This window comes from Entelurus aequoreus, linkage group LG07 (genome assembly GCF_033978785.1).
Source record: "Entelurus aequoreus isolate RoL-2023_Sb linkage group LG07, RoL_Eaeq_v1.1, whole genome shotgun sequence".
Lineage (NCBI taxonomy): Eukaryota > Metazoa > Chordata > Actinopteri > Syngnathiformes > Syngnathidae > Entelurus > Entelurus aequoreus.
The window spans coordinates 57,278,434-57,305,868 of record NC_084737.1 but is presented as its reverse complement, the minus strand read 5'-3'; the positions used below and the strand labels follow the sequence as shown (position 1 = coordinate 57,305,868).

The 27,435-nt window shown below is 39.0% G+C and overlaps 1 protein-coding gene across 8 annotated transcripts in view; it reads left to right on the top strand.

The window, feature by feature from the left end:
• dmd (dystrophin) overlaps nucleotides 1-27,435 on the top strand; it is a 565,648-nt gene that overhangs the window by 474,735 nt on the left and 63,478 nt on the right. For all 8 annotated transcript variants that reach the window (XM_062054060.1, XM_062054059.1, XM_062054057.1 and 5 more), the window contains 2 exons: nucleotides 20,628-20,689; nucleotides 23,780-23,854. In XM_062054060.1, coding sequence (XP_061910044.1) covers nucleotides 20,628-20,689; nucleotides 23,780-23,854 — 137 coding nt within the window. The remainder of the gene's footprint in view (nucleotides 1-20,627; nucleotides 20,690-23,779; nucleotides 23,855-27,435) is intronic.

Below are 27,435 nucleotides of genomic sequence, written 5' to 3'. Positions count from 1 at the left end.
TGGCTGCAAAACATTGCACTTTCAAATACAACAATGAGTAGAGAGGAGTGTTATGTGTGTATATGTGTAAATAAATGAACACTGAAATTCAAGTATTTACTTTATTTATATGTGTATTTATATATATATATATATATATATATATATATATATATATATATATATATATATATATATATATATATATATATATATATATATATATATATATAATAAAATACATTATATATATATATATATAAAATACATTATATATATATATATATAGCTAGAATTGAAAGTCAAGTATTTATTGTATATATATATATATATATATATATATATATATATATATATATATATATATATATATATATATATATATATATATATATATATATATATAAAATAAAGAAATACTTAAATTTCTGTGAATTCTAGCTATAAATATACTCCTCCCCCTTAACCCCGGCCCCCAAATCTCCCGAATTTGGAGGTCTCAAGGTTGGCAAGTAAGAGGGGACCACAAAAAATTGCAGTATTGGCTTTATTTTAACAAAAAATCTTACGGTACATTAAACATATGTTTTTTATTGCAAGTTGGTCCTTAAACAAAATAGTGAACATACGAGATAACTTGTCTCTTAGTAGTAAGTAAACAAACAAAGGCTCCTAATTTAGCTGCTGACATATGCAGTAACATATTGTGTCATTTTCCTTTCTATTATTTTGTCAACATTATTGAGGACAAGTGGTAGAAAATGAATTATTAATCTACTTGTTCATTTACTGTTAATATCTGCTTACTTTCTCTTTTAACATGTTCTATCGACACTTCTGTTAAAATGTAATAAACACTTATTCTTCTGTTGTTTGGATACTTTACATTAGTTTTGGATGATACCACAGGTTTGGGTATCAATCCGATACCAAGTCGTTACAGGATCATACATTGGTCATATCCAAAGTCCTCGTGTGTCAAGGGACGTATTACCTGAGTTTATTAACGTAATATAAATCTGAAAAAAAAAGAAAAAAGATTTTGTGATGCTAAAAAATATCGATGTACATAGTAGTATCGACTAAATACGCTCCTGTACTTGGACCGCTACTTTTGAGAGTCGGTATAGTACCGAATATGATTCATTAGTATCGCAGTACTATACTAATACTGGTATACCGTACAACCCTATAAAGGACTGATTAAATGGATAAATCCACATTTAACATTGTTTTTAATCATTGAAGACTCATGTTAGCAAATAGGGAGTGGGGAAAGTTGTAGCAAAGTTCATACTTTGCTACAACTTATTTCTTGAATTCAACTGTGTTCCTTAAAAAATGCTGTTACAACTTTGTTTGATCCAATGGTGGATTATTTGCAGTTGTACTTCATAAAAAAGCACTGAAATTGAGTCACCAACACATTTAGATTTTTTGTTTGGGCACTCCATTCTGTGGTATGATACGCAGGAAACCCGACTACTTTGTTACACGCAATGTACAATAACCAAGACAGTACACAAAAAATAATTTATCCGGTGAGCTAATGCTACCATTAATGGCTTAACAGAACTGATGTATTTTTATCATTTACATGTTGAAATTGGCCCTAGTGTGTGAATGTGAGTTTGAATGTTGTCTGTCTATCTGTGTTGGCCCTGTGATGAGGTGACGACTTGTCCAGCGTGTACTCCGCCTTCCGCACGAATGCAGCTGAGATAGGCTCCAGCACCCCCTGCGACCCCAAAAGGGACCGTTTCCATATGAGTTGGGAAATTATGTTGAATGTAAATATAAACGGAATACAATGATTTGCCAATCCTTTTCAACCCATATTCAATTGAATGCACTACAAAGACAAGATATTTGATGTTCAAACTCATAAACTTTTTTTTTTTTTTTGCAAATAATAATTAACTTAGAATTTCATGGCTGCAACACGTGCCAAAGTAGTTGGGAAAGGGCATGTTCACCACTGTGTTACATGGCCTTTCCTTTTAACAACACTCAGTAAACGTTTGGGAACTGAGGAGACACATTTTTGAAGCTTTTCAGGTGGAATTCTTTCCCATTCTTGCTTGATGTACAGCTTAAGTTGTTCAACAGTCCGGGGGTCTCCGTTGTGGTATTTTAGGCTTCATAATGCGCCACACATTTTCAATGGGAGACAAGTCTGGACTACAGGCAGGCCAGTCTAGTACCCGCACTCTTTTACTATGAAGCCAGGTTGATGTAACACGTGGCTTGGCGTTGTCTTGCTGAAATAAGCAGGGGCGTCCATGGTAACGTTGCTTGGATGGCAATATATGTTGCTCCAAAACCTGTATGTACCTTTCAGCATTAATGGCGCCTTCACAGATGTGTAAGTTACCCATGTCTTGGGCACTAACACACCCCCATACCATCACAGATGCTGGCTTTTCAACTTCGCGCCTATAAACGGAATACAATGATTTGCAAAACATTTTCAACCCATATTCAGTTGAATATGCTACAAAGACAACATATTTGATGTTCAAACTGATAAACTTTTTTTTTTTTGCAAATAATCATTAACTTTATAATTTGATGCCAGCAACACATGACAAAGAAGTTGGGAAAGGTGGCAATAAATACTGATAAAGTTGAGGAATGCTCATCAAACACTTATTTGGAACATCCCACAGGTGAACAGGCAAATTAGGAACAGGTGGGTGCCATGATTGGGTATAAAAGTAGATTCCATGAAATGCTCAGTCATTCACAAACAAGGATGGGGCGAGGTACACACCTTTGTCAACAAATGCGTGAGCAAATTGTTGAACAGTTTAAGAAAAACCTTTCTCAACCAGCTATTGCAAGGAATTTATGGATTTCACCATCTACGGTCCGTAATATCATCAAAGGGTTCAGAGAATCTGGAGAAATCACTGTACGTAAGCAGCTAAGCCCGTGACCTTCGATCCCTCAGGCTGTACTGCATCAACAAGCGACATCAGTGTGTAAAGGATATCACCACATGGGCTCAGGAACACTTCAGAAACCCACTGTCAGTAACTACAGTTGGTCGCTACATCTGTAAGTGCAAGTTAAAACTCTCCTATGTAAGGCGAAAACCATTTATCAACAACACCCAGAAACGCCGTCTGCTTCGCTGGGCCTGAGCTCATCTATGATGGACTGATACAAAGTGGAAAAGTGTTCTGTGGTCTGACGAGTCCACATTTGAAATTGTTTTTGGAAACTGGACGTCGTGTCCTCCGGACCAAAGAGGAAAAGAACCATCCGGATTGTTATAGGCGCAAAGTTGAAAAGCCAGCATCTGTGATGGTATGGCGGTGTATTAGTGCCCAAGACATGGGTAACTTACACATCAGTGAAGGCGCCATTAATGCTGAAAGGTACATACAGGTTTTGGAGCAACATATGTTGCCATCCAACCAACGTTACCATGGACGCCCCTGCTTATTTCAGCAAGACAATGCCAAGCCACATGTTACATCAACGTGGCTTCATAGTAAAAGAGTGCAGGTACTAGACTGGCCTGCTTGTAGTCCAGACCTGTCTCCCATTGAAAATGTGTGGCGCATTATGAAGCCTAAAATACCACAACGGAGACCCCGGACTGTTGAACAACTTAAGCTGTACATCAAGCAAGAATGGGAAAGAATTCCACCTGAGAAGCTTCAAAAATGTGTCTTCTCAGTTCCCAAACGTTTACTGAGTGATGTTAAAAGGAAAGGCCATGTAACACAGTGGTGAACATGCCCTTTCCCAACTACTTTGGCATGTGTTGCAGCAATGAAATTCTAAGGTAATTATTATTTGCAAAAAAAATAAAGTTTATGAGTTTGAACATCAAATATGTTGTCTTTGTAGTGCATTCAATTGAATATGGGTTGAAAAGGATTTGCAAATCATTGTATTCCGTTTATATTTACATCTAACACAATTTCCCAACTCATATGGAAACGGGGTTTGTATTATAAACACAGTGCAAGTCTATATATGATGTAGTAGGGATGTCACGGTATGAACATTTCTTATCATGGTATTGTGACAAAAATGATCACAGTTATTATTATCGCGGTATTTTTAATCCAACTTTTTTTATTGGCATTTTCAAATACAGAAAAAAGTGCAAGTCGAAACAGTAAAATTTTAAAGTCAGAAAATTCTTCACACCCTTTCCCTTAAAACCCAAATCCCCAACCAACCTCCCACCCCACTCAGGTCACACCAACAAGGGACATATGGCACAATCATATAACAAGTAAGACGACAAAGACAGACATCCTCACATACACACACACATACGAGGCCAGAGACAGACAAACAGGCTGAAAGGAGAGAAAGGGAGAAAATAAAATAAAAATTAAATTAAATTAAAATAAAATAATAATAATAAATAAAAGGGAGATTATTTTTTATCTGCGTCTGGGGATAAATCAAGAGAGTTGACATACAGCAAGAAAGGACTCCATGAGCTTTCAAATGCTTGAGCCGAGCCTTTTAGCGAAAACCTAAGTTTTTCTAGTTTTAGGTTGTAGAGAACCTCTCTAATCCAACGGCCGTGTGATGGGGGGCGAGCCAGCTTCCAATTAAACAAAATCAATCGCCTGGCCAGCAAGGTCGTAAAAGCAACAGCGCGTTTTAATGATACCGGGCATATGTTATCGGGGCATACGCCAAAAATGGCTGATAATGGGTTGGGGGGAAAGTTTTGACCGTATGCTTTCCCGATCGTGTCAAAAATATCCTCCCAAAAGGAACATAGTTTAGAGCAGGACCAGAACATATGGACATGATCGGCCGGAGATTGTTTGCATCTATTGCAGGTATTGCTAACAGTGGGGTAGATTTTGGATAGTTTTGAGTTAGTGTAATGAATTTTATGGATTACTTTGCATTGGATGAGACTATGGCGGGCACATATTGAGGAGGAGTGAACCAGTTTCAGGGCAGAGTCCCAGTGTTGGTCGGATATGTTGGTATTAAGATCGCTCTCCCACGAGGCTCTTATCACTGATAGAGAGTTTGGAGCAACTGAACTTAAAGAGGTATATAACACAGAGATACATTTTTTATGATTAGGGCTCAAAGATAACAATGTATCTATAAGAGTTTCCGGAGGATGGTTCGGAAAGTGTGGGAACTGTTTCTTTACGAAGTCCCTCGCCTGAAAAAAACGAAAAAAGTGGGAGTTCGGCAAATCGTATTTGGAAGAGAGTTCAGTGAAGGATGACAACACTCCGTCTGCATAGAGGTCTTTCACAGTAGTGATACCATGATCGTGCCAAGTCATGAATGCGGGGTCAGTACGGGAAGGTTTAAATAATTGGTTTTTAAGTAGCAGGGTCAATATAGATGGGCCCTGAAAACCCAAGTGTTTACGTAGCTGGTTCCATATTTTAATGGAGATCGATACAATGGTGTTTGCGCCTTCAATTTTAAATGGGAAAGGGAGTGATGAGCATAAGCAAGAATGCAATGAGGAGTGTGGGATCGCCGTTTCGAGGGATACCCAGGCCGGGAGGGTCTGAGAGCCTCCATACATCCAGTATAGGAGTTTCTGTACGTTAGCCGCCCAATAGTATTGTCTGAAATTGGGGAGTGCAAGCCCTCCTTCAGATTTGGGGGATTGTAGGACCGACTTGCGGATTCGGGCCGATCCGGCCCCCCATAAAAATTTGGATATTGATTTGTCTAATTTATCGAAAAATGATTTAGTAATAAATATGGGGATATGTTGAAAAAGGTAGAGGAATTTAGGCAGAGTGATCATCTTGATCAGATTGATCCGGCCAGCGAGAGATAGTGGTAAAACAGACAAGAGGGCAAAGTTCTTCTCCATCTTTAGCTAAGGAATTAATCGGAAACAGCTCACTTTTTTGGTAGTTAAGTTTGTAACCCGAGTGTGTGCCAAACCGCTCCAGAATGTCAAATATTACCGGGAGTGAGCTAGCAGGGTCCGAGATGTACAAGAGCAGGTCATCCGCATAAAGCGAGACTTTGTGCAGCGTGTCCGACCGGGTGATACCTTTAAAGCCTGCCTCCGCGCGCAGCCAAAGAGCAAGGGGTTCTATCGCAATAGCAAACAGTAATGGAGACAACGGGCAACCTTGTCTAGTGCCTCTTTTAAGAAAAATTGGGGCGGATAGTGTATTATTTGTACGTACCGAAGCTACTGGGGACGAGTACAAAAGTTTAACCCAGAGAATGAAATCCTCATTAAAACCAAACCGACCCATCACTTCAAATAGATATTCCCATTCAACCCTGTCAAAGGCTTTCTCCGCATCGAGGGATACTACCACCTCCGGAGTCGAGGGGTTTGGCGAATGGATAATGTTTAGGAGGCGCAGAGTGTTGTGTGAGGATTGCCGGCCTAGCATAAAACCTGTTTGATCCAACGAGATGATGGAAGGCATCACCCTTTGGAGCCGGAGAGCGAGAACCTTGGATATAATTTTTAGATCTACATTTAAGAGCGAAATTGGTCTATAGCTGCTGCAAAGCAGGGGGTCTTTTTCTTTTTTTAGGATGAGAGAAATGGTGGCCCTCGATAAGGTTTCTGGGAGGCGATGCTGCAGAAAAGCTTCATTATACATGTCTCTTAGAGCCGGAGCAAGAACACTGGAGAAAGTTTTGTAATATTCTGCACTAAAGCCATCCGGGCCGGGTGACTTATTGCTCTGTAATGATTTGATGGCTTCTGTAATCTCAATGACACTAATGGGCTGGCCCAGGCCCCTCGCAGCCCCACATTCTATCTGGGGGAATGTTTTATCGCTAAACAGTTCATCTGAGGAAGGGGGGCAGTCTGAGGTATATAATGTTGTATAAAATGCAGCAAATGTTTCATTAATCTTAGCTGGATCAGTATGTAGTTCTCCTGTGTTAGAGCGAATAGACGTGATTAGTCTCGAAGATGCTTCCTCCCTGACCCGGTGGGCTAAGAGCCTGCCAGCTTTTTCCCCAGATTCAAAAAATCGTTGTCTGGATTTGAGCAGTTGTAATTTCGCTCTATTGACAGACATAAGGTCAAAGTCAGTTTGTAGGCGAAGGCGTTCTTTATATAGTGTCGGGTCTGGGTTTGAAGCGTATTTATCGTCAAGATCCTTAATCTTGCGGAGCAGCTCAGTGATTTGAATGGTCTCTGTCTTATTTAGGTTTGAAACAAAAGATATAAGTTGACCTCTAATATAGGCTCTAGATGCCTCCCATAGTATACCTCTTCCGATTTCTGGTGAGTCGTTCAGTTCGAAAAAACACTTAATTTGATCTTGTAGGAAATTCTTATAACGGTCTTCTGCTAATAAGGCTGAGTTGAATCGCCATTGTTTAAGGGGTCTAGGTTGAGTGTCCATATTGATGTCTACTGAGGTGGGGGCATGATCCGAGATTACAATACTATGGTAATTACATGTTTTGGTTTTGGAAAGTAGTCTATTGTCGAGAAGAAAGAAGTCTATCCAAGTGTAAGTGTGATGTACATGGGAGAAATAGGAAAATTGTTTAATTGTAGGGGAGGCATGTCTCCACGGGTCTGTAAGACCTAACTGTTTAGCGAAAGTATCTAGTGTTTTAGCTGAATTAGATAAGGGAGCCAGTTTGTTAGATGATCGATCCAGTACCGGATCCTGCACCAGGTTAAAGTCCCTGCCCATAATGATAAAATGGTTTCCAATGTTCGGAAATGATGTAAACAATTTAGTCACATAAGAACTGTCATCCCAGTTGGGTCCATAAACGCTAGCGAGTATGACTGGGGTGCCTTGCAGCTTTCCGGACACAATAATATAACGACCAGCCGGGTGTGCTACAATTTGATTGAGTTCGAACAAAATATTTTTACGAATAAGGATAGCTGTGCCCCTGGCCCTTTCGTTGAATTTTGAATGGAAAATATGGCTGATCCAGCCTCTTTTAAGTCGTGAAATCTCTCTGTTGCGAAGGTGGGTCTCCTGAATGAAAAATACATCTCCTTTGAGGTGTTGCAAATGGGTCAAGACCCTCCCTATTTTAGTGGCGCTCCCCACTCCCCTCACATTCCATGAAACAAATCTAAGTGTATTACTGGCGCTTGTCATACCTCACCATGTCCAACTAGGAGAGCAGAACGGGCTGATGTATACAAGCAGGTCAGGAGGGGGGCTGATGCATGATAACTGGAAACTGCAGAGAGTACTGGTAAGAGGAGGGGATGAAACAGAAGCGTGAGAGGAAGGAATGAGGAGATAAACAAACCCATAAAAACACATACATATAGAAAACACAACAAACTCACACACATACTCGCAGACACAACAACGTACAACAATGCCAGGTGGGTTAAACCTGGGAACCACCTACAGGGCCATCGTCCCAGGACCTGAGAACCCCATTGTCGAAACTGAACCTTAAGTGTCCTTTTCACAGCAGTGCGCTGCCCTTGCGCCTGCGTGGACGTATCCATATCGGCTTCCGTTTTTTTCCACCTCCCGAGAACAACAGATTGGCTCCAACTGAGTCAGAACATTTAAAAGGGCATCAAAACTGCAATATATTCCCTCAGGAAACATAGTACCCAGTACTAAGATAACTTCAGAAAGCGAGAAAAATAAATTATAAAAGTGTAAACAACTCATAAAGCATATAGTAACATAAAGTACAAGTGGTGCCATGTACATTTACATATATACACACACCTATATATATATATGTATACACACATACACACACACCCATGCATGAACGTGTATACCATCATGGATGTGTGGGTAAGGAATAACAGTAACCAACCAAGAGATAAGTAGGTCAGCAGTTAGGTCAAATACCAACAGAAAAAGTCAATCAATCAATCAATCAATGTTTATTTATATAGCCCTAAATCACAAGTGTCTCAAAGGGCTGTACAAGCCACAACGACATCCTCGGTACAGAGCCCACATACGGGCAAGGAAAAACTCACCCCAGTGGGACGTCGGTGAATGACTATGAGAAACCTTGGAGAGGACCGCATATGTGGGTAACCCCCCCCCTCTAGGGGAGACCGAAAGCAACGGATGTCGAGTGGGTCTGACATAACATTGTGAAAGTCCAGTCCACAGTGGATCCAACACATCAGCGGGAGTCCAGTCCACAGCGGGGCCAACAGGAAACCATCCCGAGCGGAGACGGGTCAGCAGCGCAGAGATGTCCCCAACCGATGCACAGGCTAGTGGTCCACCCGGGGTCCCGGCTCTGGACAGCCAGCACTTCATCCATGGCCACCGGACCTATGCAACTCCCCCTCGCAAGGGACAGGGGAGAAGAGGAGAGAAGAAAAGAAACGGCAGATCAACTGGTCTAAAAAAGGGGGGGTCTATTTAAAGGCTAGATTATACAAATGAGTTTTAAGATGGGACTTAAATGCTTCTACTGAGGTAGCATCTCTAAGCTCCAGAGTACTGGAGCCCGAATAGAAAACGCTCTATAGCCCGCAGACTTTTTTTTGGCTCTGGGAATCACTAATAAGCCGGAGTTCTTTGAACGCAGATTTCTTGTCGGGACATATGGTACAATACAATCGGCGAGATAGGCTGGAGCTAAACCGTGTAATATTTTATACGTAAGTAGTAAAACCTTAAAGTCGCATCTTAAGTGCACAGGAAGCCAGTGCAAGTGAGCCAGTATAGGCGTAATATGATCAAACTTTCTTGTTTTTGTCAAAAAAGTAAAACCACAGTGTAGGAATATATATGTATTAGAACATGTTAAATAAATGTAAAGGGGAGACAAAACAATTTGCGTGTCGATGTAGCAAAATAAAACAGAATTACCAATATTGCGGATTGTTTAAACAATAATGATAATTGTATATTAACCAGGTTAGCTCTAGAATGTCAGTATAATATATTAGCTGAAAGGTTAAACAAAGAGTGAATGAAAGTGGATCCAATGAGTGACCACACAGATGTAATATTCAAGGTCAGGCCTGGAGTTGGCGATATGTTAGGATGGTTAACCGTGATAAAGCAGGCGATGATTGTTAAGGTTGGTGCTGGCAGTGTGGCCTCCAGACATGGCTGCAGTTAGCCAAGCTAGCGCCGTCCTGCCATGCACTGTGGGGTAGTCACATCGTATCAAACAAAGTTTCAATAAAGTCATACCAACTGAGATTACTCTTTTGCATGTTCTTGGCTGCGTTGATTGTGGGATTTGACAAAATCTTGGGCGTCTTTGAGAGATGCGAGTCGTCGTCTCTTTCCACCCTCGGTTGAAACCATTAGCTTAGCCGGATAGTGGAGTGCTGGTTTGAGGCCCAGATTGTAGAGATCCCTCATGACGTCCCGGTACACGGCCCGCTGTTCCAGTATTTCAGGGCAGTAGTCTTCAAAGATGTGTATCGGTCAGTCCTTGTACTTTAGTTTGCCCTTGCGTTTCCGAGCTTCCCGCACCACCAGCTCCCTCGTCTGGAATCGGTGGAAGCATATCACGATAGCACGCGGTCTCTCACCGGGGCCTGGCTTTGCTGTTAGCGAGCGGTGGGCACGGTCCAGCTCCGGGGTCGACGACAGCGTGTGTTCACCCAAGACTTCGACCAGCAGTTGAGAGAAGAACGTTGTTGGGTTTGGACCTTCGATGTTTTCGGGTACGCCGACAATTCTTATGTTGTTCCGACGACTTCTGCTCTCCAAGTCTATTAGCTTAGCTTTTAGCCTCGCGTTCTCCTCGGTTACGAATGTTAGCTTGGTGTTCATAGCCAGCATATCCTGGCTGGTCGTGTCGGCAAACAGTTCTAGTGAGGAGAGATGCTTCTGGTTTTCCAGAAGTGTGGTCTGAATACAGTCCAGCGTGTTGTTGAGTTTGGAAAAGGCGGAGTTAAACTCCGACGAGAGAGAAGTCTTGTGGTCCGCTAGCATTGTAGTTAGCGTAGCCATGATGTTACTTGCCGCCAGATCCTCCTTCCTTTGCTCCTCCTTTTTGGCTTTGTTAGACATTTTCTCATTTAGCGCGAAAAGGTATTAGTACTATTAAAACGTTAGTAGCAGTTACTGCATTCAGTCGAGCTATACAGAATGGTAGGAATGAAATTTGCGGGAGCGTGAAAAAAGTGCGACTACTCCATCTTGTCGCCAACCAGAAGTGATTATCGCGGTATTTTTAAATGTGCTCAAAATGTTCAAAAACTTTATACTGAAATCTTTTAACCAAATTTTATTTAAAAAACACAACACGTTCAAAATGTATGCATGCATGTATGTACCTCAAGTAGAAAATGTAATGTTCATATGAAAGCAACACAAGCATTCGAAACAAATTAATATGGCAAAAACTAAATAATAACATGAATAAATAAATGTATGTGAAAATTGTGCACGATGGTACCTAACTATATCCATCCATCCATCCATTTTCTACCGCTTATTCCCTTCGAATTGCGGGGGGCGCTGGAGCCTATCTCAGCTACAATCGGGCGGAAGGCGGGGTACACCCTGGACAAGTCGCCACCTCATCGCAGACTTAACTATATAGCATGTCTATATAGCTAAAAATAGTGATCATGTATGAGATCTAGTCTTACATATATAGGGCTGCACGATAATGGACAAAATAATATTCAAGATTATTTTTTCTCAAAATTGAAATCCCCATTATTAACAATTATTTATTATGTTAGGCAAAACAGTGTTGGTGTGTGAACGCAATGTCATCATGTAATTTGTAATGTCTAATAAAAAGGCTTTAGATAAACGTTATCCTTATATTTAAAGACAGGGAACACTGGCAAAGTTAGCAGTTAAAGGACGAGTGAGCATCCCATTAATGTCCATGAATGGTTATTAAAGTAATAACTTTGTGAAATGAAAAAAAACAAATAATGTAAAAAAACATGCTGTTTACTTTTTGATATCAGTATGAAACACAAAGCAGTTATGCCAATGAAGATAAAGTCAAGCTTCGTTCTCCATGTGGTGCAGTGCAACAGTTTGGCCAACAAAAATAAACAGGAATGATACCTCACACATCTAATACACAATCTCTACCCCTCACTGACAACACAGCATGCATTCAATTCGATGAGATGACAAAAAATTTTAGCAGTTAAATAAAGGACGAGTGAGCATCCCAGTTAAAAAACTAAAGACTTTATAAACAAGTTGTGGCAATGTTCCCTACACATCGCCTGACACATCGCATGGTAACTCTCAGTCCTAGCATCCGACCTAAGGACGCGATGTTGCACATTCAAAATGAAACTGTACAATCAAATATTTTTCTCCTCCAAGATTTACTTTTATTGTTGGACAAATGTGTCTGTCTCCAATATTGTCCACACCTTTCGTCATCTAATAACAGCAGTGCGCTTTTAAACGCACGCCAAGACTCCACGGAAGTAGAAGCAAGTGAAACGTAGCAATCGGCTCAGTTTACTGGGAGGGAACATCTCGAGAGCAAAGTTTTCGAGCAAAGTCCGCGTAGTTGCCACTATTTTTTCTCGAGTCTAACGGTGCTAGTGCGCTTGCACTGGGTGCTGCGTCTTTTCCGTTTCCAGGAAGTAAGCAGTGTTGCCTAAAATTTATTGATAAATGACGGTTTTTCGGTCATTAAAAATGTAAATGACATTACTAACCGTCTGGAATTTTACCGTGGTTCATCATTATACCGTTTACCATTACAACCCTATATTATAGTAACAGACACATTCATAACAATATGTGTAAATATGTCTAGTATTTACCATATTTAGAACATTTTAATAATTTCCAGGACTGATTGTTCATTTATTTGTTTCCATAGCAGCACACATATGACTTCTGGCAACAAATTTGTGTCCTACTTTCCCGCTTAAAATGCTTGTGTGTGTTCTAATCATGGTATCTTCTCCCAGTATTGTGGGCGTTTTGATGAGCAGCATATATTTTGTATATTATTAATGAAGACAGAAACGCAAAATGGATTGCACACCTTAAAGTAGATCAGCTTTGCATGTGTAATCAGGTTTGCACATGTTTTAGTACACGCAAACCGTTAGTAAGTCAGGCCCTAAATGTACTGCATTTTGTCGTCCTTATGCACTCACAAAGCAAACCCCGGATTTCTACTACATGTGTAATGACTGTTGCAGCCGAAACGTTTCTCTTTGGGGCCTGTTTGAACTAGGACCTGACACGGAGGTGGGAGAAGCAGGGAAGTGGTTAGGGGGAGATGAATGAGAAGTGTGTATGCATAGATCGCCAGATGTTGTTACAGCTGCGTTGGTGCTTGCTACAAATACAAAAATTAAATAGTCGTTCTGCAAGGCAAAGCTGTCAGCTTTCACAAGTCAAGTCCCGTTAGTGCGCATCACAAAAGAAGCAGGTGGGTATTGACGGACAGCGAACCCCACTAATGTTCCGCAGCAGCGGATGTCCTCAATAGTGGTTTACAAGAACAGATTAACAAAATAATGTCTGTATTTGTCACAATTAGAAGTTGAACTTACCGTATTTTACAGACTATAAGGCGCACTTAAAATCATTTTTTTCCTCAAAACTCGACAGTGCGCCTTATAGCCCGTTGCGCCTAATGTAAGGAATAAGTTTGGTTTACCCACCTCGAAGCAATTTTATTTGGTACATGGTGTAATGATAAGTGTGACCAGTAGATGGCACTCAAACATAAGAGATAAGTGTAGGCTGCACCGTTTGATGTGCTTCAACACACGAGTATTAAAGTTAAAGTACCAATGATTGTCACACACACACTAGTGTGGTGAAATTTGTCCTCTGCATTTGACCCATCCCCTTTTTCACCCTCTGGGAGGTGAGGGGAGCAGTGGGCAGCAGCAGTGCCGCGCCCGGGAATCATTTTTGGTGATTTAACCCCCAATTCCAACCCTTGATGCTGAGTGTCAAGCAGGGAGGTAATGGGTCCCATTTTTATAGTCTTTGGTATGACTCGGCGGGGGTTTGAACTCACGACCTACCGATCTCAGAGCGGACACTCTAACCCAGGAGTCACCAACGCGGTGCCCGCGGGCACCAGGTCGCCCGTAAGGACCAGATGAGTCGCCCGCTGGCCTGTTCTAAAAATAGCTCAAATAGCAGCACTTACCAGTGAGCTGCCTCTATTTTTTAAATTGTATTTATTTACTAGTGTGACAGTCCTAACTGTCGTGCGGGTTCTCAGGACCATCCATGGAAGACATTGTCGTGAGACGGTTTAGACTTCTTTATTATTTCAATGAAAGAGTCTTCTGCGTGCTTTTCAGCAGCTGCCTTTTTTCTCACGTGAGCACACGAATGGTTTCCTCCCGTCCGCCGTCTGCTTTTCAGCAGCACGTCGCCGTCGTTTGCGTGGCAGCAGAGGATGGTTTCCTCCTGTCCGCCGTCTTTCTCCGTCTCCTTTCTTGATGTTCACGTCTCTCGCCCTTTTATACGGTCCGCGAGGATGATTGCACTGTCCACAGCTGCGCGCTTCACGCACCTTGTGCTGATGGCGGCGTCGCTCCCAGCGCACCCTGCCTTGCCGCTCGCTCGTCCACGCCTCCTCGCCGCCATCTTGGAACGGGCGCCGTCGGTCCGCCGGCCCCGCCTCCCCACAAGTAGCAAGCTGGTCTCGCTTTGCTCGACATTTTTAATTCTAAGAGAGACAAAACTCAAATAGAATTTGAAAATCCAAGAAAATATTTTAAAGACTTGGTCTTCACCTGTTGAAATAAATTCATTTATTTTTTTACTTTGCTTCTTATAACTTTCAGAAAGACAGTTTTAGAGAAAAAATACAACCTTAAAAATGATTTAAGGATTTTTAAACACATATACCAGGGGTCGGCAACCCGCGGCTCCGGAGCCGCATGCGGCTCCTTGACCACTCTGATGCGGCTCAGCTACATACATGCCGACCCCCCCGATTTTCCCAGGAGACTTATGGATGTCAGTGTCTCTCATAGACTACTCCCAGGAAAAAATAATCCTATTTATACTCTTATTACTATATAAAGGGCATGCCCTAATTGCACTGCAGTAATTGTCCTCTATAGCATTTACATACAGCGTGCCAGTTCAGCCGCATGTTGCATGTTTTTATTACTTGCTCACACAGGAGACAGCAAAGCATACTTACTCATCAGCCACACAGCTTACACTGACGGTAGCCGTATCAAACAACTTTAACATTGTTACGTTACAAATATGCGCCACACTGTGAACCCACACCAAAAAAGAATGAAAAACACATTTCTGCAGAACATCCCACTGTAACACAACATAAACACAACACAACCATTACCCAGAATCCCATGCAGCCCTAACTCTTCCGGTCTACATTATACACCCCCGCTACCACCAAATCCCCCCACACATCAACCCCCCCCTCTCCGTGCGTTGGTTGAGCGGAAGAGTTAGGGCTGCATGGGATTCTGGGTATTGGTACCGTCAGTGTAAGATGTGTGGCTGTTGACTTAGTAGCCTTGCTGTCTGTAACGCTATCAAGCCAAAGCTGCATTCCACTTGTGGCCGAGCAGATACACTGATTGGGCAGACTCTAGAGGGCGCCAAATGCAGTGTCATCACGCTGTAATATTCGGGAGTCTCCCGGGAAAAATGAGAGGGTTGGCAAGTATGACGCAAGCGACATTCATTCAAAACTCGCGGGCTGCACTAACATCAAATTTCCACATTAAAGTACGTGCAGGTGCGTGTGTCTGGGACCCCTAGTTAACATAGCACAAAGCGTTTAAGCTTTGTATGCGGTGTTTTTCATTTTAAATTTTAAAAACATATTTTGTGGCTCCCATTACTTTCTTTAATGTGTGAAACTTGCCAAAATGGCTCTTTGAGTGGTAAAGGTTGCCGACCTCTGACATATACCCTTTTACCTTTTAAATTCCTTCCTCTTCTTTCCTGACAATTTAAATCAATGTTCAAGTAAATTTATTTTTTAAAGAATAATAAATAAATTGTAATTTAATTCTTCATTTTAGCTTCTGTTTTTTCGACGAAGAATATTTGTGAAATATTTCTTCAAACTTATTATGATTAAAATTCAAAAAAAATATTCTGGCAAATCTAGAAAATCTGTAGAATCAAATTAAAATCTTATTTCAAAGTCTTTTGAATTTCTTTTAAAATTTTTGTTCTGGAAAATCTAGAAGAAATAATGATTTGTCTTTGTTAGAAATATAGCTTGGTCCAATTTGTTATATATTGTAACAAAGTGCAGATTGGATATTAACCTATTTAAAACATGTCATCAAAATTCTAAAATTAATCTTAATCAGGAAAAATTACTAATGATGTTCCATAAATTATTTTTTTTTTATTTTTATTTTATTTTACATGAGTTATTATTTGTACAAACATGGTGCAAAGTAATTCATGATTTGTTTAAAAAATGTTAGTGGCTCGCTAGTTAAAATGGGATATTGTGATTTCACAAGACTGTCTTAGAAGTGATCATTTGAAAATGTTCAATTTGAAAAATGTGCACTTAGAGAAAATATAAAAATAAAGTGTTGCATATTGATATTTATTTGTTTCTATATATATTTAATGTGAGAAATCATTAAGATGATCAGTGTTTCCACAATGATAAATATAGTTAATTATTAATAATAACAGAGTTAAAGGTAAATTGAGCAAATTTGCTATTTCTGGCAATTTATTTAAGTGTGTATAAAACTGGTAGCCCTTCGCATTAATCAGTACCCAAGAAGTAGCTCTTGGTTTCAAAAAGGTTGGTGACCCCTGCTCTAACCACTAGGTCACTGAGTTGGTTATGTAGACAACAAGGAAGTGTTTTCAATTTAGAAAAAAAATAAAATAAATAGACTCCCTATAATCCGGTGCGCCTTATACTGTATATGAAAAAAAAAAATCAAAAATAGACCATTCATCGGCAGTGCGCCTTATAATCCGGTGCGCCCTATGGTCCGGAAAATATGGTAGTAGAAATTGCCGTTTTGGGTGAAATTAGATGAATGCCATTTCGGCTGTCAAACATGGCCTTCGTGCAAACGCACATGCCCCTGGCGTCTGCACATCCACAAAAGAGATGTTCAAGAATTAAAAGATTTAAAAATGACTGCAATGGGGGTTGCTATATTGCTAATGAACCAATGAGTGGAATACGTTTTTCTAAACACTGCTTTTGTAACATAACATTATCCTTTTATGTGTGTATTATAGGGGTGTAAAGTTTACATGGTCGGACCAAAAAGAGGGCGGAATTGCAGCTCGAACGTGCACCGTCTAGGCAAACACCTATTTGTAACATACAACATTTTTAAAACCCTATGAGCAAGGTCACCTGTAATAAAATTGCTTGATTCAGAAATACAATTTTGTATTAAAATATATGTTTTTACCTTTATTTTATCAGCACATTTAATTAAGATAATCACCATGTACACCATTATTATTGTTACATCATTATTATTATTGCATGACTTCGGCAAAAAGCAACATTTTAAAATGCATGTGAACACCTAAGTTAGGTTATTACTTTGCTCAAGTTTCCCGGCGCCCTCTCGTGTATTTGTTTAATGTATTTTTCCCCAAGAACTGTCGTGGGGGAAAAAATTCCAGTTATGCTCTAGTATATTCTAGTATATGTGTTACTATACAAGAGTATAGTAACACATACTATACTCTAGGCCAGTGGTTCTCAAATGGGGGTACGCGTACCCCTAGGGGTACTTGAAGGTATGCCAAGGGGTACGTGAGATTTTTTTAAAAATGTCTGTCAAAAAGAACTGTGAAAAGAAATGCAACAATGCAATATTCAGTGTTGACAGCTAGATTTTTTGCGAACATGTTCCATAAATATTGATGTTAAAGATTTCTTTTTTTGTGAAGAAATGTTTAGAATTAAGTTCATGAATCCAGATGGATCTCTATTACAATCCCCAAAGAGGGCACTTTAAGTTGATGATTACTTCTATGTGTAGAAATCTTTATTTATAATTGAATCACTTGTTTATTTTTCAACAAGTTTTTAGTTATTTTCACATCTTTTTTTTCCAAATAGTTCAAGAAAGACCACAACAAATGAGCAATATTTTGCACTGTTATGCAATTTAATAAATCAGAAACTGATGACATAGTGCTGTATTATACTTCTTTATCTCTTTTTTTTAACCAAAAATGCTTTGCTCTGATTAGAGGGTACTTGAATTAAAAAATGTTCACAGGGGGTACAAAACTGAAAAAAGGTTGAGAACCACTGCTCTAGGCATTTGAGATAAAAGTATGACTGTAAACTACACTACACTACAGTAGGCAGGCAGTCTGGGGAAATTCTGGTGGAAAAAAACATATTTTTCCTTAAGTTCATAATTTTCTCTTATTTAGCAGAAAGTATCCCTTATTTCCAAATGCAAATGTTGAGGTTTGCTCCTCCTCATGCAAGATTGTTAATGTGATCTGAAGAGACATGCTGCCAAGTAAACAAGACCATTTAGTTAGTTTAATAAAATAATCATCTATATAACTGTTCCATATGAAATATATCCTTAACTTACTTCTGTTTAATGATCTTGACCTTCTTGGAGGATGAGTTAATGGCGGGGTACATCGCCCCCCGCACCCCCATGTAACGGTTGATCTAGAGCTGAGAGGACATTTAAACCTATATTTAGCTATGCTGTTTTGTTTTTTGCGTTGGGAAAATGTGGGCAAGAATCATGATCTTGCCTTTGGGCAAGGCAGCTAATCTCCTGCCGCCACGCCACATCTTGCCAACTAACGATGCATCACCATTGCGTTGACTTGTCCGTAGAGCCGCTGTGCCTTTTCCTGGAAGAAAGTAGTTGGGTTTTTTTCAGTGATTCATGTGAGTGAGACATCTGCAGTCAACTATATTACACTAATGTTAGTCAGGTGTGCATGCTAATATATAATAATTAGTGTAGGTCGGGAAATTGAACACATTTCTGTGCTGTTCAGTGCCGGATGATTTTTATATGTATTTGTGCAAGCAGCTGGAAGCATAAATAACTGAGCTGAGTAACTGAACAATTTTTGCAGAGCCTGTGATTTTTACCACAGAACCCCTTTCGTCTTTAACCAAGTGCAAGGAATCTGCTGCAAAACATTATTATTTTGTAGTGCTGCCCATGCAAAGGTTAACGGCAGGTATGCAAAGCTCAATTAAACAGTAGGGGTGTGCCGATACATAATTTTTATGATGCATTGCGATGCAGCACGTAACGAGCAAATGTTTAAAAATCTATTATTTTCTATGATAGTGAAATCACATAAACACAAATGCAGCACCAAGAAGTTGGCCAAATCGAAAAAAGCAGCCTGGAAAGTTTTATTGATTTATTTTGTTTTTTTTAACTTTATTTCAAGGAAGTGCATATTTACCAGAGTACCGGTAAGGGGGATCCTAAAACAATAAATAGAAAATAAGACGAGTAACAATGACGAACAAGAGGAAGAGGGAATTGTGTGTTGTCGTTTGTGCCACTAAATGAAAGGTTGAATGTATACTGACAAAAACAGATATGCTAGAAGGAAAATAAAATACAAAATAATGATAGCAGTCATAATGTCTGGCATGTAGTTTTGCAATATTAAAAAAAAAAGAGGGGGAAAAACTTACATACACATACTGGGCTAGGCGATATGGCTGAAACTGTATCACAATGTAAACGTTTTTATAGCCTACAGAAAATAAGGACAAAAATAAAAATACATTACCGGTAAATGTAAACATTTGTATTTCAAATGTAACTTTCCTCTGATGTAATTCCCTTAGCTATAAAGGCAGAAAGGAAAGTAAAACACAATCATGGAAAACAATCAAAGTAAGCAAAATTCTAAAATAACCTTTTAAAATGAAGGTGCAATTGTATTTAACGCGATTCCTACACGTACAGTATGTGCACTTTATGTGTATATTGATGCACTTTCCTGAGTGTACTTAGTTTTACAGTGACTTCATTGTAGAAAACAACCTCAAATTATTTTTTCCATCTTGAACTCAAAAGACATTTTACATATTTGGCCAACTAAATTCCAACATTCAGGGAGGGCAGAGTATAGTGTAGCCTGTGTTGATTGAAAAATAAAGCGAAAAGATAAAATAAAAAAAATGTATGTTAACTAATAACACAAGATTTGTTGAACCTTAAAAAAAATATATACATCACTGCCAATTAAATTGTTCATGACATCATAATTATGATGATATCATGAATATGATAATGGGGCGGCATCAATCAATGTGTGAATGGGTGAATGTGATGTATAATGTAAATGCTGACTACAATTTGTTTTGCTAAAACTGTAGCTTTTTTGCTGAAAAATTCCATACTGTAATATCTGTTTTTCTTGTACATTTTTTTTAATTTTAGTTGTATTTCTATTTATTTGGTGTAATTAGTTAACTTTATGTTTGCAATCTATGCCCTTTGCTGCCGTAACACTGTACATTTCCCCGGGATAAGTAAAAGATTATCTTATCTCATCATTCATGTATAGTAAATATAAATACAGATGATGGCTCTGTAATGGATTATTTAAGTACCACAAATGTATATTTCACTTCTACTTTTTGACTCTGTGAATGCAAAATGAAATACTTGCATATACTGTACTGAACTGTGTGGGGAAATGCTTCTTTTGTGTTCCTCGAAAAAGCAGGGGATAGTGCTCTTGTATAAAAACTAACAATCTTTTTTTTTTTTATTGTGTTTCCTTCTTTTCAAACAGCCACCAAACCCAGACGACATGCTGGGACCATCCCAAGATGGCGGAACTCTATCAGTCTCTGTGTAAGACGTTTGCAACAATCTTTTTTATTATTTTACATGAATCAAACATGCACATACATACTGTATAGGGTTGTCCCGATACCAATAATTTGGTACAGGTACCGGTACCAAAATGTATATCGATACTTTTCGATACTTTTACAAATAAAGGGAACTACAAAAAATTTTTAATTTTGGCTTTATTTAACAGAAAATCTTACAATACAATAAACATATGTTTCCTATTGCACTCAAAGAACAATTTTACAAGGTTAAAATATAAATTAAAGGGCATTAAACAAATTGTGTTTTTATTTTTGCACTCAAAGAACAATTTACAAATTTCCATATTACATATAATTTGCCATAATCAAGATTAGATTAGAATATAGTAAAAAAAAGTTGTAGTAAAAGCGTAATAATGGATTATCAAATAAACTGGAAATCTCATATACAAATATACAACATAAAGTAGCAATAAATATTTATATAATGAATAAAGCAAAATATGTTCTGGACAAAAAATCCCTTCATATTCTCTACTGCTCGGTAGTGTTACCATATCTGAGTTAATGTGCAGAAATATGGGGAAATATTTACAAAAGTACATTACATTCACTAATCGTGTTACAAAAAAGGTCAATTAGGATAATACACAATGCAGGATATAGAGAACATACAAACCCATTATTTATTTAATCAAAAATATTGAAATTCAATGAATTGTATTGTACAACAATTATTCTCAACCAAAGAAGAGAAATATAATCTTAGAGATAGGGTGAAGTATCTTGCTCAAGGACACAACAGACGTGACAAGGTTGGTAGAAGATGGGGATTGAACCAGGAACCCTCAGGTTGCTGGCACGGCCACTCTCTCTACTGCGCCACGCCGTCCCCATATAAAGACTTATAGCATATCAGTATGAGGAATTAAATTATGGAATGGATTAAGTAAAGATGTGAAACAATGTACTAAGATGAGCCACTTTAAGAAACTGTTAAAGCTACAAGTACAAGTACAAAGAAGAAGAATACTGGTAAATGTCTTTAACTTGAGTAAAAAAAAAAGAGAGATATTATTTATCTCAATATAAGTGACTTACTAAGTTATGAAGAAAACTGTTGCATTAACACTACATCAATTGTATGTACACATTACAGATTGTGGAATGTGTAAGTAATTGATATGAAATGAAAAGGGGGTAGAATTAAATAAGCATTGCTTTTTTCTTTTTTTTTGCTCTTTTTTTGGACAGGTTGGAAAGAAAATATAAAAATGTGATGCATCATTTTGAAACTATATATGTTCAAATAAAACCAATCTGAAAATACGCCCAAATCTGCACTAATTCAGGTAAATAAACAGTAGCCTAATGGGGCTCTAGACCATGGGTGTCAAACTCTGGCCCTTTGCAGCACTAACTCTTCCGGGACACTACAAGGTTTGTGTGTGTGTGTGTGTGGGGGGGGGGGCTTTGGTGGTAGCGGGGGGTGTATATTGTAGCATCCCGGAAGAGTTAGTGTTGCAAAGGTATGGGTATTTGTTCGGTTGTGTTTATGTTGTGTTACGGTGCGGATGTTCTCCCAAAATGTGTTTGTCATTCTTGTTTGGTGTGGGTTCACACAGTGTGGCGTATATTTCTAACAGTGTAAAAGTTGTTTATACGGGCACCCTCAGTGTAACCTGTATCGCTGTTGATTAAGTATGCATAGCATTCACATGTTTGTGCATACAGACGCTGCACATATTTTGTGATCGGGTCGACACGTTGTTAGAATGGATGAAAAGCAGACGTGACGACAGCTCGTAGTCGACGTTAAAGGCAGTGCCTTTAAGGCACGCCCCCAAGACTGTGGTCCCGGCGGACTATGAGATATAATGACTGATGAACAACTTCGTTCGATAATGAAGGTTGCCTCAGCTCAAAGCCTGAGCCCCGACATTAATGAACTAGCATCCAAGAAAAGATGGCAGGTATCTGGCTTGGGCACATCAGATTAGATCAGTGTGTTGCAAACTGAGCAGTTTAAAGTCCTGAATGGTTGGTTTATTCAATGTGATTTTATTTTCAAATTTATTAGCCTGTGGAAAAAGTTAATGTTGATATTTACCTCAGAAGGCTGCAAATAGAAAAGAGACATTCAATTTTTATTTAAATTTTATTTGATATGCCATTGATATTTTTTAATTATTATTATTATTATTTGAAACTCGATTTTGCATGTCACTATAAAGTTATATAAGCCTTGCTTGTTCAATATTCAATGCGAAACTTGTTTGGGTCACTATTAAAAGGTTAATTTGTTCAACCTTGGCCCGCGGCTTTGTTCATTTTAAATTTTGGCCCACTCTGTATTTGAGTTTGACACCCCTGCTCTAGACCATCGCCTGAAACCCAGAATGCCTCTAGGTCACGTGGTTGCCACCCAGCTGTTGCTTACATCATCACAACATCCGGTTTCGGCAGGGCTGTTCTGGTGATCAAAGTCTTTTTTTGGTGGCCAAATTTTTGGTGCGTCACTTGTCAATAGTGTGCTCCATTCATACTGTAATGACCAGCTGTTGTTAAATTTTATGCTCATGTGTTATTGGTGTTCATAGTTCCCATGATTATGAACATACCGTACCTGAAAGGGAATTGGCGGATAATTAGGAAGTGTTGTGTGTCTGGGACTAAAGCACGGAGCTGAAGCTGGTCTTTCTGGGTACTACAATACATTATATTAATAAAATTTGTCTTCACGGAAAAACCCTCATTTTTAGGTTGTGGCTGCTTTTATTTGGCTGCGGCGGTCCGCCGTGATTAAGTACAAAAGTTTTAAATGAAATTTCAAGATTTTATTGTTTAACAAATTAAGATGTATTACCACAGACACACACACAGGTGCCACAAATTGGTACCATTTAGTATCGGTACTGATTCCCAGGTACAAGGAATCAGTACCGTATCAGTTCAAATGTGAAATGTACCGATCCCTACCAAGATCTGTATGTAAGACTTTTCTAAAAATGTTTTTGCTAGGTGATTGCCATGTAAAGCTGGACTTAGGTACCTGTTTTGCATTCATTTTCAAGTGGTGCAGTTCTGACTCTCGTTTTCTTTACAGCCGACCTGAACAATGTTCGATTTTCAGCCTACCGAACAGCAATGAAACTCAGACGCCTGCAGAAGGCTTTGTGTCGTAAGTGCTCTATTCTATCCTTACAATTTTTTTCTCTTGAATCTGTGATCGCTCCTCTTCAGCACATGCATGTGTGTCTGGGTTGGAGTGGGCCGTGGCTAATAATCAATACACCAATACAATCAATACAAACACACACACCAGGGTTTCCCCTAGATTTCCACTATATATGTGGCAGTGGGGGCGGGGTCAATATCACATCATATATATGAAGTGATCATTTTGATTTGCAATGCATGTATTTTCGTTAAAAAGGCTAAACTAATGTTTTATGCATATATAAAAACAAATAGTGTTATTATTATTTATATTATAATATGTTGCCAGTTACTTTTCAAATGTTCTTGTAATCAGACAATATTTTCGGTATATTAGATGGAATTTTTACAAGTTAGTTTGTCAAATATGTAAACAGTCCTTTGAGTTAAGATTTTAAAAAAATTACTTTAGGTGTTTTATTGATATTTTTCTCAATGAAGACACTGTAAAACTGTTCACACTAAACAAAGTACATTATATATACACATTAAGTGCACACAGGAATCACGTTAGATTAATAATATAATTTGGATAAACTAAAAAAAAAAGCAATACAATTATGCAGGATGAAGATTGAGCACTAATACTGCTAGCTTAATGCTAACGTACAATGGACTAGCTCATTGACAAGCTAACTCAAATTAGCATGGCCAATCGCAGGGCACATAGACTGTATATAAACAATCCTTTACACTAACATTCCTATCTATGGACAATTTACAGTCTTCAATTACCTATGATGCATATTTTTGGAATTTGGAGGAAACTATAGTGGCCGGAAAAAAAACCCACACACACGGGGACAAATGCACACTCCACACAGCGATGTCCAAACGGAGGTTGAAAGACGCACACGGCGTGAAGTTAGACGTTGTTGTCCGTACTAATGTCAAAATATTTAGGGTAGTATACACTGGCTTAAACAAGAAATGCATTAATTAGCCTAAAATACCTTTCTCTTCAACTTTTTCTCCTTACTTTTGATGGGTCTCAACTCATTTAGGTACGCGATCAGCTGACGGCCTACTGACAGGTGATTTAGATGCTTGTTTTTTACTCTCCCAAATAAAGCAATGAGGAACATTTTAATGATATTTGAGCTGTTTTTCAAACTTAGTATAGCCAACATTATGTAAATAATAGACATTATACGGTATAGCCATTCATACAATATATCACTTAAATTTGTTTTCATGTTTAAAAAAAAAAGAAGTGATTTTTAATCGTTTACATGTGGGGGAAACCCTGCACACAATATGCACACGCGCGGCATAACCGGCTGTATTGCACTCGCTCCTCCACAGTTACAAGTGCCAAACTTTCTTAATAGAAAGCAATAGAAAGACTACAGAATAATCCAAACAGTTGTTTAATAAATGTGATTGCTACTCCGTGTGCGATACAGGGAATAAATGATTAATTGTAAACCATGCCAGAAATTAAATGCAGTCACGTAATAAGATAAAGCTTGTTTGTGTAATAAAATTACAATGTATAAACTTGTCCTTAAATTGCTGTGATCTAGCACTAATACAACAATTAAAATTGAATCAACTTTATCTTCTCCATGGTAGTGGAAAAACAATCAAGCCTCAAAATATTCCATAAAGCAAACTGAAAAGCACGCCTGCTAACCCGTGACTACATATGTGTGTGTACACAATAAAGTATCATTAAATTAATGAGACTGCTCTTCTCTTAAGTAATTAATGACAGCCTCCGCAGTTTTAGGATGACAGTTTCGCTTCTTTTTCAGTATGTTTAATGATTACTTCAGGAACAAAATAGTTTTCATCCACAAACTCAAATATGATTTGGACTAAAACTGTCTGCAGAGTTTTTTTAGTTATGACTGAGGAGTTGACTAAGAGCAAACAAACAAAAAGTCTGCTTCAAAAATATTTAGATATAAAAATGTATTTGTTTTGTATTCTCCCATTTGGGACCAATATAGTAGTTCAGTCACAAAGACCTTCTCTGCCTGCCTAAAAGTCCGCATTGATTACTGGTGAGCTGCTGCAGTCAGTGAGACTAAAGTCCGTCACCAAAGTTGCTGCTCCTTCTAAATGATGTGTTTCAACTTCTATGCTGGTGTTCGCCAAATATTTCGTTATCTTATTCTTCTGGGTTGCACTTCCAGCTGTGTAAGGAGGAAGAGGTACAACGCTAATTGTACATTAATTACCGTATTTTTCAGACCATAGGGCACACCGGATTAAAAGGCCCACTGCCGATGAGCGGGTCTATTCAGGTCTATTTTAATACAAAAGGCGCACCGGATTATAAGGCGCATTAAAATGGTCATATTATGATTTTTTTCAAAATTTAAAACACTATCTTGTGATCCACATAACAAGTGATGGGTGTTCTTTGGTGAAAGTGTTGCATAGATTATGTTTTACAGACCATTTTCAAGTAGTTTTCTGAGCGTCTCTTCAGGATGTGCCGTTTTGTGGGCGGTCTTACCTACGTGGCTCACCTTCGATAGGTCTTCTCCTCGTCACCTTTGTTGTAGCGGTGTAGCGTGCGAGTACGGGAGTGGAAGAAGTGTCAAAAGATGGAGCTAACTGTTTAAATGACATTCAGACTTTACTTAAATCAATAACGGATCAACATCTCCTCATCCGTGGCTCAATAAGGCAACATCAACGCCGGAAATGTGTCCCGTGAAAAACAGTCCGACCGGAACCCTCTAATAACTAAAGTTCCGTGGGTGAATTATGTAAACCCACCACTACAGTTTTTAGCGCTTTGATAGCTAGTCTACTGACAGATATGAGTAAGAACTTTACGGTACTTTATATTACAAATGGCAACAGCGGAAGATGAATGCCACATAACAAGAAGGTAGAGAAAAAGAATACGTTTATCGACTACGGCACAGACTACAGTGGCAGAAGCGCGCAAACTTTCAGTACTTATGCAGATCCCAAATACAGATCAGCAGATACCAGAAGGTAAGAAAAGTTGGTTTTGCATAATATTGCAAAACAAAACACCAGATAATATGTCTGCTAATAGGTGCCATTTTGCGGTCCTTATACACACACCATAATAACACTCGTATGTTTAAAGCGCCGACAATCCATCAAGCGGTGCGGCTTCATAGCTTACCAAAGTCGTAATAAAAACATTTGGACAGATTTTTGAGCGCTGTGTGTAATTTTATATATTCTCAATGGAACATTTAAAGTTTTGCTGTTGTTTACAGGCGGCATCTTGCAGTTTACATGTATCTCTTATGTGTGACTGCCATCTACTGGTCACACTTATCATTACACCATCTCTCTAGGTCGTCCTCAGACGAGCCTTCCATCGTTGCTTCCAGTCATTCCGATTCTCCATACATTTGGCCAGTTCCTTGGTACTCTGAGCTCCTGCATCCTTCTTGAGTACATCCATGTATGTTAGTGTGGGACGTCCTCTTGACCGATGCCCATGTGTTGGTTCCCACAGCACCAATTTGCTGGCTGGCAGCTCCTGATGCCTTTGGCAGTGCCCTGCTAGTCTCATTCTCCTTACAGCAATCTTCTCGCTCACCC